At 42.7% G+C, this 12,219-nt stretch overlaps 1 protein-coding gene across 2 annotated transcripts in view; it reads right to left on the bottom strand.

Annotated features, from left to right (window-relative positions):
* pde4bb (phosphodiesterase 4B, cAMP-specific b) overlaps positions 1 to 10,112 on the bottom strand; it is a 28,270-nt gene extending 18,158 nt beyond the window's left edge. The window contains exons 1-6 of one of the 2 annotated variants that reach the window (XM_076295312.1): positions 10,056 to 10,112; positions 7,785 to 8,005; positions 3,401 to 3,595; positions 2,951 to 2,987; positions 2,797 to 2,861; positions 1,349 to 1,398 (exon numbers count right to left, since the gene is read on the bottom strand). In XM_076295312.1, the coding sequence (XP_076151427.1) occupies positions 1,349 to 1,398; positions 2,797 to 2,861; positions 2,951 to 2,987; positions 3,401 to 3,595; positions 7,785 to 8,005; positions 10,056 to 10,097 (610 nt within the window). In that variant the 5' untranslated portion in view covers positions 10,098 to 10,112. Of the gene's footprint in view, positions 1 to 1,348; positions 1,399 to 2,796; positions 2,862 to 2,950; positions 2,988 to 3,400; positions 3,596 to 4,857; positions 4,968 to 7,784; positions 8,006 to 10,055 lie in introns of those variants that run through there. The other variant, XM_076295313.1, reaches the window with a different exon arrangement.
* Between the last annotated feature and the right edge of the window lie 2,107 nt (positions 10,113 to 12,219).

Raw genomic sequence — 12,219 nt, 5'->3', positions numbered from 1 at the left:
GTCATCATGAGAGAGACTGTAGTCCTCCATAGACTCTGTTTCCACCTCTTTTAAGCCATAGGCACGGGGGCTGGTGTAGGGTAGCATGGGGACTTTTCATACGCATGGTATGTGCACAAGCTCTCATCTAAGGGCATGTGTGGCCCAAAGAGGGCAGCGCTATGACGTCCGTAAAGCTGCTCCTTTACAGTGCAGTCCATACGCAGCTAATCTGCTGCAAATGTGCCCTGCAGGAGGGTGAAACATAGCACATGTCTGCATGCTATTATGTGCACAGCGCTTAAAGTACCTCATACTTAACTCATGTTAAGTAACTCATGTGTTGATATGCTTTTTCAGTCTGTCAAACCGTTTGTGTATATGTGCTTGTGTATGTGTGTGTGTGTGCGTGTGTGTGTGTGTGTGTGTGTATGTGTGTGTGTGTGTGTGTGTGTGTGTGTGTGTGTGTGTGTGTGTGTGTGTGCATGTGTGTGTGTGTGTGTGTGTGTGTGCATGTGTGTGCGCGTGCGTGTGTGTGTGTGTGTGTGTGTGTGTGCATGTGTGTGCGCGCGCGTGTGTGTGTGTGCTCTCGCTTTCTTTCCTTACACAGGACGTGAGTGTGTGCTGATTTGCGCAGACAGGAAGCTGAGGGAGCTGAGAGTAGGCCGTGACTGACGTCAATGAGGCTGGGTGCAGCCGTGAAATAGGAACCGAAACAACATCCCCTCCTCCCCTACCTCCACCTGCGCTTGTGTGGTGACTGAACAGACACTCTCTCTCTCTCACACACACACACACACACACACACACACACACACACACAGCATGTGCACGTGGAATTTGATAAACACACATATTCTCGCTCACGCAAAAAAAACATTTACTCACAGACATTCTTGTGGAAAGCTTTTGTAAGACTTTGTCATAAAGTTTATCTACACACACACACACACATACTGTACACACACGCAAACACACATAGACAGACACAGGCAGACGGAAGCTAGAACTTGTGTTATGACCATATCTCCTCCTTATTTAAACCTCCTCATACCAGAATATAGCTACTATAACTACTTGAGGACCCATAAATACCACTGCTATTATAAAAGGCTATTCTAACAATTCTAGACATTGCTAAGAACTTATAAGATGGTTTAGCATAAAATATCATGCCCCAAAATAAAGCACTTTTTGTAAAAAGTTTTTTTCAAGTGTAAAGATGGATGCCCTTCACATCACTATCACAAACACATCAGATAGAGAATGAACAAAGGAGAGAATGTAGAAGAGAAAAGGCGTCCATTTCATATTGTCATCTTTGCAGGAGTGAGTGACTGGGTGTGTGATGGCTCAGGAGAACACTCACCTGAAGGACAGCATTTTGTTGCAGCAGGCTGACTACTAACTGGAGACCTCCTTAAAAAGGCAAATGGAGAAAAAAACAACTTTATTAGCCAATGTGCAAGTCATATGCGTGGTGCTGCTGTACATCATAGCACAATGTGTCAACTGTCTTGTGGTTCTTGATAAACACCTAAGCCACAGAGGCGTTATGGTGATAAGCTACATGAGAATAAAACCGAAAAAGTGACACCTCAGATAAAAACATGTTCGGTGTGTTCGCCGCAGATTGCGTATTTTCCAGCAGTGCAGTCAGCGCTGAAGAGCTTTTTGCACTCGCATGCATGGTCATTCTAGCAGTGACCGGCACTGGTGTTTGATTATGCATATTTGTTCAGAGTAAATGCCAGTAAATGCCCCACTTATAACTGCATCGCTCTGTCCAACCACCCTCCTGCCACAAACATGCACAATGCACACACACACACACACACACACACACACACACACACACAAACACAGCATAGCAACAGTCTCACTGTATCAACACAGGGTGATAATAAAATAACTGTGATTGAGTGATTTCTAATATGCCCATACTTTCCCTTTTAACCGTACGGGAGACAGAGATATCTGATTCCAAACAGGGCAAGACTGGCCATGAAAACCATGAGTCATTGAAAAGCAAAGCCGACAGGCCACGAAGTTGACCTGAATTCAACAACACCTAAGTTGGCTTGAATTCAGCCAGTTAAATAATCAAAACATTGATTCATAAATCACTTTATCTCTTCCGTGACGCGATTACTCGGTTGACTGACAGTCACTATGTCTCCTAGATTAACATACAAACCTACGTTCACAGTTCATGACCTCACAAGGGCAGAACTAAAATGTTTATATTGCATAAACAACACTCAATTACATTCATAAATTATTATTTCCAGTAATTCTTTTTCCACAGTATGCTTTGTACAGAGCTAGATGACGCTTCCATGGCCCCAGTATCCACAATGAAAACATGCAACTCGTGCCTGAAAACTAATGAAGCAAACCATTACTGAGTCCTCTAGAAAGCCATCATAAAGAGTGTGTTGCAAAGATCATTTGTAATTCTAAAAACTATTCACCTGTAATGGAGGCTAGCTTCTATCAGCTAGCGTGGGTTTCAAATGTGGGAACATCTATGTTTGTTTGTGTTTTTGAGAGGGCAGCGTAAATTATACTTCAACGTGTACTGCTAACATTGTATGGTGTCTCGACGGATCCCTCTAGCGCCTACCCAGCAGAAGCATTACCCAGTGTGTGTGAACACTGAGGTGCTGGCGCCCCCTGATTGCGAACACATGAAACACAAAATAATTCATCATTTTTCCCAGACACACCACTTCTTTCTGTCAGTCTGCAGGCAGTTATAGTGAACGTTCCATGGGAAAACACAAAGCCCAGTAACAAAACATTTTGTGTGCTTACTTATTCGATGGGACGTTCGTCAAGATGGTGACATTATTCCTTACAGTGCGAAGACTGGCGAGTACCTACAACAGAGCGTGACATGTCCGGTTGCACATTTCTAATTCACCATTAAACTTTCTCATTAGCATGATTTTAAAAACAACTCACTCACCTGAGCAAATGGTGTGACTATCAGGTCCTCCCCATGGCTAGAAAAGAGAAAAATAAACAAAAGGAAATTGGCTTGACAGTGACCAGAACTGACACACTAAACTGGTTAAGATAATCAGGGCATATAACACGGGGGGAAAGGTAAACGATACAATGCAAAAAGCTTTGCAAATACTGTAATTTGATAACCAAATGCAGTCGCAAAATGGTACACTGACAACACACAACTCTGACATGTTGTGTGAGTAACTACAATAGGTCATTCTTTAACCGATCTGTACTTCACAAGGTTTTAATGTGGAGAGGTTTGATGTGTGTGTGTGTGTGTGTGTGTGTGAGTGTGTGTGTGTGTGTGTGTGTGTGTGTGTGTGTGTGTGTGTGTGTGTGTGTGTGTGTGTGTGTGTGTGTGTGTGTGTGTGTGTGTGTGTGTGCACTTAGGTGTGTCACTTACAGCTCGCCCACGATGGAGGAGTTGCGGGACATGGACTTGGGCGAGAGGTCATAGTCGCTGTCGGAGCGGTACAGGAAGGACTCGCGGCGCTGGCCGTGGCTGGCCATGTTGGGGTGCAGCACGAGGCCAGAGCCAGGGGACACCTGGGGGTCCAGAGGGCTGCCACTGGCTGATGCCCCATTCTCTATGTCAAAACTGCAACGCAAATGTCCAGGATTTAAACATTTATTTAATAATTATTAATGCCTATGCTTCTGTAAATACTATTCCATGTATTTAAATAAACAGGTGTAGTGTTGGTACAGTGCGTCGACAAACGAACATGGGATGGAACACGTGCTGGCAGCATTACTGACACTAAACGGCCATCAATGTGATGTGTTACTAACAACATGGGATTGCAGTGCATTTTGCTTGGATTTTAAATGAGACACAACAATGGTCTTACATGGACCACATCTAGTCACTGATATAATGATAATACTATTAACAGTGTACAGTTGGCAGTGCTTTTAGTACATTCAAAAAAATAGTTAAAATATTTCCAGACAGTTACAGTATGTGTGAGATATTAATTACAGAAAAAAGTATCAACATGATTGACATGTTGATCAAAACTGATCAAACAATGACCTGTTCTTTGCCAGAAAAAAATATTTTTGAAAAATATATTTAACTGAAACAGCTCAGGTGTCTAAATAGTCACTCAGAGTCAGTTGTTGGATAGCTCAATTTGATCTTGGTTGACATGTTATACCCAACCACCACAATGCTCAAGTAATCATTTTGGTTCCTACAGCACACATGCAACCATATTCACACTATGAGAACAGCCATTGCACTAACATGATTTTAATCCCATGTAATTTGGTAGGTGGATTAAGACATTCCAACATGGTTATGGCTTCTCAGTCAAATTACATTTTCTATGGTACTTCCCCCCACTAATCTGGCCAGGAGGGATTATCCATGCAGAATTATATGGAACTAACAGCAATATCCCAACACCTAAGTAATTCCTCTCTGAATATGCAGCAAACAAAATGCTGGCATTCTGCTAAAAGACAGGCATGCCCAAACACATTGCATTTACATGGAGCAGACAAAATATGGCGCGATGCAAATGTACACACTCTTACTGTACTTGCCTCGGGTCTGAACCTGTGATGCTCACCTCACAGCACAACAAGTCAGGCTACAGGAATACTAATGACACTACAACACAGTCTGACCAGCTAGACAAAACCTGGACCACAATGCTCCAGTCATTGTAGGATTCTGAAATTCTCTATGATCGTGAGACAAAAATCAACTGCACGTATGAAAAGTTTTCCCTCCTTCCCTAGTTGGAAATCCGTATGGAATACAAACAGAGAGAGAGAGAGAGAGAGAGAGAGAGAGAGAGAATTAAATAAAAGAAAGAGCAGGAGGGAGGCGGATAGTGGAGAGCAGCTCACCTGAGAGCAGGTAGATCAGCTCCACTGACCACCTCCTCACTGAAGTCAAAGTGGGGCCGGCCCCGCGAGCGGCGGCGCGGGGAGAGCCTAAACATGTTCGCCCTGGCGGTCAGTCCGAGAGCCTGCTGGGCCGCACGCGTATCCGCCACCAGCCTCCTCCCTCAGCACTGATGCCAACGACGCCAACACAGAGCGCACAGCACAGGGGCTCAGGGGACGAGTGTCACAGAGAGAGAGAGAGAGAGAGAGAGAGAGAGAGAGAGAGAGAGAGCCAGTAGATCTGGGGTGGATTAAAGGAAAATGGACTCCACTCCACCGCTCTCTCTCTCTCTCTTTCTCTCTCTCTCCCTCTCATTTCCTTGCTATCGTTCTCTCTCTGACAGTCTCTTATCACATTACATCTCTTGTGCACTGGATCTAACGCGCTTTTCACGTCACAGCACTCTTTCAAGAGGTGATTAAGCCTTTGTAGTTAACACACAAGCACACTCAGCGGGGAATTAACAGGAGCTGGTACGCATATCGAAAGAGAAAGTTTCTGCATTAAAGTCATCATAGTTGCTTCTGTTGCAAGACATAACTGAACTCTACACTAGTGGCTTATTCTGAGAGTTGAAGCCTTTCAGAATGGCAGTAATTTATGAAGAAAAAGGAAGAGCAGCCGAGAGTTGGGAAGTTCCACATGTTGCATCAGACGGATGTAAGCCAAAGGGTAGAAAGACCAAAGGCAACTAGACCGAATGGTGGTCCAATCACAGGCAAACAGATGACCAGCCGAATAGAGACCAACGCCATAATTATCTATAAGCAAACTCAATGTCAAAGACTGATCTACCGTCCCATCAACTGAGAATGAATAAGGTTCAAGCGTCCTTTTGAGAATAACAGCTGGGCTACAGCAGATCTGAGGCCAGTGCCGTAGCTGTGGAGTTAACTTTGTGCATGGCGGGTGAAATCAGTCCCTGCCATTCTATTATATGTACAAATTCATGAACACATGGGTTGATATGTTTATTTATGTTTTCTTAAGAATGAAATCTAGTAGCACTTTTGTCATACACATGCCATTGAGGGTTGTATAAATTACAACCATAACTGTAATCATATGAACATAAATGTGTGCATTGATATAGAAAATAAGTCCAGATATTATTGTCAAAGTTTAACAAATATTAAAAAACTTTGGTGAGCAACATTTGCATGTTCTGAGTATGCCTTTGTGTGGCTATATTACCATGGCTCCAGGTGAATATATAAACAATATTCAAACCAAAACTACCGCACCCAATACTAAGCCATGACACTTTTGTCCATTTGACCTTTTTTGTCATTTTCTCATCCCATACCACCTTCAATCCCTGCCCAACTGGCTTCATCACCCCTCCTCTCTCTCTTTAGGTCACTCTGAATGCATCAGAGTGAAAACATGAGAAATATTAGTCTCTTGAATGAACAATTAACCATTCCTGATCTGAATGGCAAAGCATGAACTATCGACTAATCTCTTGTAGGTCCTACACACGTTGCAGTGTGAAAAACATCCAGTATATTAACATCATAATTCACTGATAGCAGTCGCAGATCAACACACTTTCACCAAAACTTTTTTTTCTGTCTTAATGCAAATACTGACACATTTAGCAAAATATTGTCTGTCTCCACAATTACAGTTGCAGCATAAATAGACGTTAACATTACCGTTTTTAACAGTGAAGTGAAAGTATTGGTGTGATGTGTTGTAGCCAAGCTTTGACAGCAACTGCACCACTATTGTGACGCACTATTAAAACTACATAGTCCCCTCACACACACAGTTATCGTCAGCCTTACCAGGTATGGGCAACAGTGAAACGCCTGCGTTGCCGGAGAGCCTTCTTCACTACCAGCTTGCGGAACAGGCTCGGCGAACTTTGGGGTGAGACTTTCACAAGGGATGACTGATTCTCTGGGTTGGTATATTCCACAGTATCCAGTGCAGCCTGTTCCTTATGTATCCCAAGGCTCTGTTGTATTGGTATTTGTTCATGCTCAGACAAAGAGGCAGCGTCTATATCCAGGAGCTTTCGTCTAATGTCTTCAGCTGACATATTCACTTTAGCAGTAACAGAAGGATAACAGAAGCATCACTGCACTGCTTCACACCCTTCCCCACTCTTTCTTGATGTATATCCCAAATAGCAAATTTCACTAATCACTAACATACCTTATATACCATACCATAATAGACCTTATTTCACTAACATACTGTGCCTTATTCTGTATATGCCTCTCTCACTCTACTGCAAGAACTCAATAACTCTGAGTCTGTTTCGTGGCCTCTGGCCTGCATTGCATCTGGGGAGGGTGTAGAAAGAACAAAATTCATTCCATCTCTCTCGCTCTGTCTCTTTGTCCCTCTGGGACAGTCAAGACACTTGCTCATGAAATATGACACCATAAAGTATCCTCAATGTAACTTTGTCTTAAGAATACGGACACGTGCACACACGAGCACACACACAAACACACATCAAAACTATAATAAAAGAGGAATCCATTCTTCCACACAACTTCAGATATGAAATGTAATGTAGACATGTAGGGAAAAACAACAACTCCCAAAGTGATTCAATCAACAATATCACAACATATGAGCCGTGTTATGGAAGTAAAAAGAAATGTGCTGATAAACTGGGACACACACAACCAGCCATATGTCCTGTTCTCCCACCATCAGCTGATTTGTGTGTGGCCAGTGTGTGTGCATGTATATGTGCATGTATATGTGCATGTGTTAACAATGTTAACAAGTTAAATAGAATGCACTTGATGTACTCTGTGTCTACACTACTCTATATACAGTATCTGAGTGGCACCCCCAACACGTGCCATCAACACATGTGACGAGTTTCAGAGAGCATTAGGAAGGTGCTTTGCGATTGACTCACCCCTCGTTGGGCACTGGCGTGATGTTGATGAGCGGGGGAATGGGGAAGACCAACGAGGAGGGCCTGGACACGGGGTCCTCATCTGGGGTGCGCGCCCTCTCTGCAAGTCTCCATGACAACGGGGGCAGCTGCAGGGTCCCCGAGTGGCGTCTACGGCCCCTGCGCAGGTCCACTCCCAGAGTGCTGCCAGCCGGGTGCACCCCCAAGAGGTCTTTGCTCTCCTGTGAAGGGCAGCGTGTTAGGGCAAAGGCTGATGGCTTCCATTCAGGGATTTACAGTAATTTGCTGTGTATTAACCGCATTGTGTATAAACTACAGGACAGAGTATTACGCAAATTAAAAAAACTAAACCATGTATTATACACACCAGTGTATCAACGGCAGTGCCCAACTGCCCAGTGAATCAAAATCAGATTGTGCTCTAATCATAAAGACGCACAAAGAAAATAAATGCATGTATAGCCTGCCACTTTGTATTAAACTTGTATCTAAAGAAATGTTGCTAAATCAATGTATAAACCTTGATTAATAGTCGAGAAATGGTAGTACTTGAGTCCGGTCTTTTATATGGTCGCGGCCTCGTGTTGGACTGGGACTTGTCTTGGACTGGCCATGTCTCTGTCTCAGACATTGATCTGGCCAAATATTCTAGCTGGTCTTGACCGAACAAAATCATTAATTAAGTGACCTTGGGCATTGACATTAGCCACATATTAACCAAACAAAATGCTTGCCAAAAAAGTGTTCCTAGTATGTGGTTCAGTGACATAGGAGCTGAGTGCTGAACTTTGCTCAACTACAGATTTTAGTGTTTTAGAATGGCTTGGTTAAACTTCCACACTTGGAATACCCTCCTGGCAGAGTGGATTGTTTTTGTTTGTTTGTTTTTTTGTTTGTTTGTTTGAACACCAGGGGGCACTCCCTGCTATACTGGAGAGGAAACGGTCAGTTTCTGTGCAGCCACTTGATATACACTGGGATTCCTAGAGGAACTAGGATACACAGAGAATATAAAATGAGTAGGCTACAGTCACGGGATAGACTAGTGAGATGTAACAGAGGAGTTTCGATCACCTTGCCCTTTTCTCAGAGTTGCACAACAGTATACCTCTTCACTGCAAGTCTACACTACTTAATATTAAGAAATGAACCTACAAAAAGCACATTTAATGCACAACAATGCTTTACTACTCAGAGTACATTAGTGTAAAGTACTGGCCTTTGAAATGTTTGTAGTGTGACATCACTGTCAGTGTTGGTATCCATGGTGCCCTTTGTTTCTCAGAGCTTCAGCGTACCCCTTTGGTTTTTATGTTTGAAAATGATGGCTTGCCAGAGGAGTTTAAATTATTCATGGGCAATGACATTGACTTAGATCTGTGCCAGCCAGCACTATTCATTTATTATTCTTTTTAATAGTGACACATGTCTGCATATTTATAGTTTGATGTTCAGCATTTGCCAAGGTGTCACTATAATTGCAAGTCATCATGTATCATGTCTTTAGTTTAACCTGATACGCAGTAAAAAGACAATCACGTCTGGTGAAGCTAGACTACACAAAGATGGTAAACCAGTGGTCAGAATCTACAGAAAATCATGACAGCAAGAGACAGAGAAGAAGGGAAGTGAGAGAAGGAAAGCAGAAGATGCTTCTTTTGCTACTGGATGAGACCTGCATTATTAAAACCTCTCTACAATTCAAACCATGAAAAAAAAACACAACTGTCCAACTGAGCCAGGTCAGCCTTGAATCATCCTAAAAAACATTTGGACCAGAGGAAGCTGTCAGATACTGCACAGAAGCTCTCTCAAGGACAAGTGAGATTACCATGGCAACCCTCACTGCTCCTTTTCAATATTCAATGCCAGTGAGCAACTGTACCTACTGAAACGTACCATCGCATGACAGAGACATTAATGATGATAAGAAAATAAAACCTAGTGCTGGAATTACACAAAAAGTTATTTTAGCATCAAATGAATATACAAAACATGATAATCATTTCTTTCCTGCGAGTGGGTTAACAGATGGGTAGCTTGCCTTCTCTGTGTCCCTCTCTTCGCTCTCTGCTGTCCGCCCCGTGGGTGGCCAGTCTGTTCCTGTGGTCGTGGGGCTGTGACTCATCAGTCCCACTCCTGCCCTAGTTCCCCTGCCAATAGCCTGACTAAGGTGTAGCTGCACTTTACTGTATATACAGGAAGACTGAGGCGGCCAAGCATAAAACAATTGTGGAGAATATACTAATGGACAAGGAGTTCTCCTCTCACCTCAGTGGGGGTCACCGTGAGAGCACTGAGACTCTTCCGCATGGTGACGAAGTCCAGATAGACACAGCGCCTCGTCCTCCTGGAATCAATTTGGAAAGGGATGGAGTGCCTGGAAAAGGACTTAGCACAGTAACATCCTATCCTATATTACACACGTCACACAACATAAACATTCAATTTGATACTTCACTCACACAAAGTGTAGGTTAGGGAATGGACCACTTTGTCAGTGTTCATTTCCTACAGTATAAGACTTATTTCGCTACCAACACTGAAACATCTCACTTATATTAACATCTTTACTCTGTTTTTTACTTTTCTTGGAAAACAGCAGGCTAGGTCATATAACACATACACACTGCGACCGAAGCTGTGCACACAAGTTTGTACAGACAGACACAAATACATGCATTCATACACACACACATGAACACACATGCACGCATAAGCCTCGATGTTTACAAGGAGTTGCCGCGGTCATATCATGTACCTCTATGTAAATCTACTTATAATTACTATTGTTACATAATATTATTTTCATAAACAATATCCAAACAAGATGCTCAAAGAGATGTCAAAAGGTTGTGCTGAATCATCAAACAGTAAAAACGACAGATCAAAGTCAGATGATGACTGTCTCTCTGATCAGAAAGGTCAAATTGACCTTCAGATAGTGAAAAAACCCTCATAAAAGAAAATAGAAAATTCTACCACCCAGACATCCATAATTATAGTCTGAGGGTTTCACTGACTGTGGCATGACATAGATGCATAGAAAAGGCTCAAACAGGTCACACTTCAGGGGTCACGTTCATTTACCTTTGTATTTATTCAAGCTGACATTTCTATCCAAAGTGAATTAAAGGCGCAGTCAGCAATGGCAGACAGCAGGAAGTCATGTTTGTTTACACTACCGGTCAAAGGTTTTAGAACACCCCAATTTTTCCAGTCTTTTATTGAAATTCAAGCAGTTAAAGTCCAATGAATAGCTTGGAATGGTACACAGATACGTAAGTGCTGAATTGCCAGAGGTTAAAAAAGGTAAGGTTACCCAAAACTGAAAAATAATGTACATGTCAGAAGTATGAGTACAGTTTCTTTCACCATCAAAAGGCACTCAGAAACCAGGGAAAACTCTGACAGGAAGAGGTCTGGCAGACCCAAAGCCACAACAAAATCACAAGACAAGTTTCTGAGACTCAACAGCTTGTGTGATATGTGGCTCACAGGACAACAGCTTCAAACACAGCCTAATAGTGGTCGTAGTAAGGCTCAGTTTCAAAGATGTGAAGACAAGACTTCGAGTTGCAGGTTTGACAGGTCGAGTTGCAGCAAGAATAAGAAAAAGAGGCTTGCCTGGCCCAAGGATTTTTGTTTGGCGTAGAGTAGGCAAAAGGATGGTTCCTCAGTGTGTGACATCAACTGTCAAACATGGAGGAGGAAGCGTGATGGTCTGGGGCTGTTTTTCTGGGTCGGTGAGAGTGGATCCAGATCACTTTCTGGATCCAGAGTGAAAGGCACCCTGAACTAAACGACTACTACAGCATTCTGCAGCGCCATGCAGTACCCTCTGCACCTACTGTAGTTGGTCAGGGGTATATCCAAACCCCTGATAAGATAATGGATAATGACCCAAAACATAAGTCCAAGATATGCCAGAACTACCTTTGGGGAAAAAACTAAATGGTAAGCTTGAAAAAATGCAGTGACCAGCACAGTCTCCAGATTTAAAGCCCAACGAAGAATTGGGGTGTTCTAAAACTTTTGACCGGTAGTGTATGTTTATGTTTAAATTTATTAGCAGACGCTTTTGTCCAAAACAATATACATTATATTTTAACCAAGGACCAAATGAAACATACCAGAGAGGTAGCTAACTCCTCCCCTAGTATTCCACACAGGGTTTGTTTGGGGGACAGACTGCCCCCACTTTCAATTTGTTTTGTTTTGTTTACAGTGTACTTACAAAATGGACTGCTAGTGGATTGTCAGAAGATTATTGCTGAATTTGACAACAAAAAAAAATTATGGGCTTGAAATCACGTATGATTGCTGACTACTTTTACGAGAGAACTCATTTGGCAATGTCTTTTTGTAAAATCTGTTTCACATTTATCTTTACCTGCCACATTTGCTGTTTTATGCTTTCTAAACCAGAGAACAA

Source organism: Alosa pseudoharengus, unplaced genomic scaffold (assembly GCF_046254945.1).
Source record: "Alosa pseudoharengus isolate Yale_2024_CS ecotype anadromous, Long Island Sound unplaced genomic scaffold, YU_APseudo_1.1 YU_APseudo_1.1_scf_2, whole genome shotgun sequence".
NCBI lineage: Eukaryota > Metazoa > Chordata > Actinopteri > Clupeiformes > Clupeidae > Alosa > Alosa pseudoharengus.
This window is presented reverse-complemented; position numbering and strand designations above follow the sequence as displayed.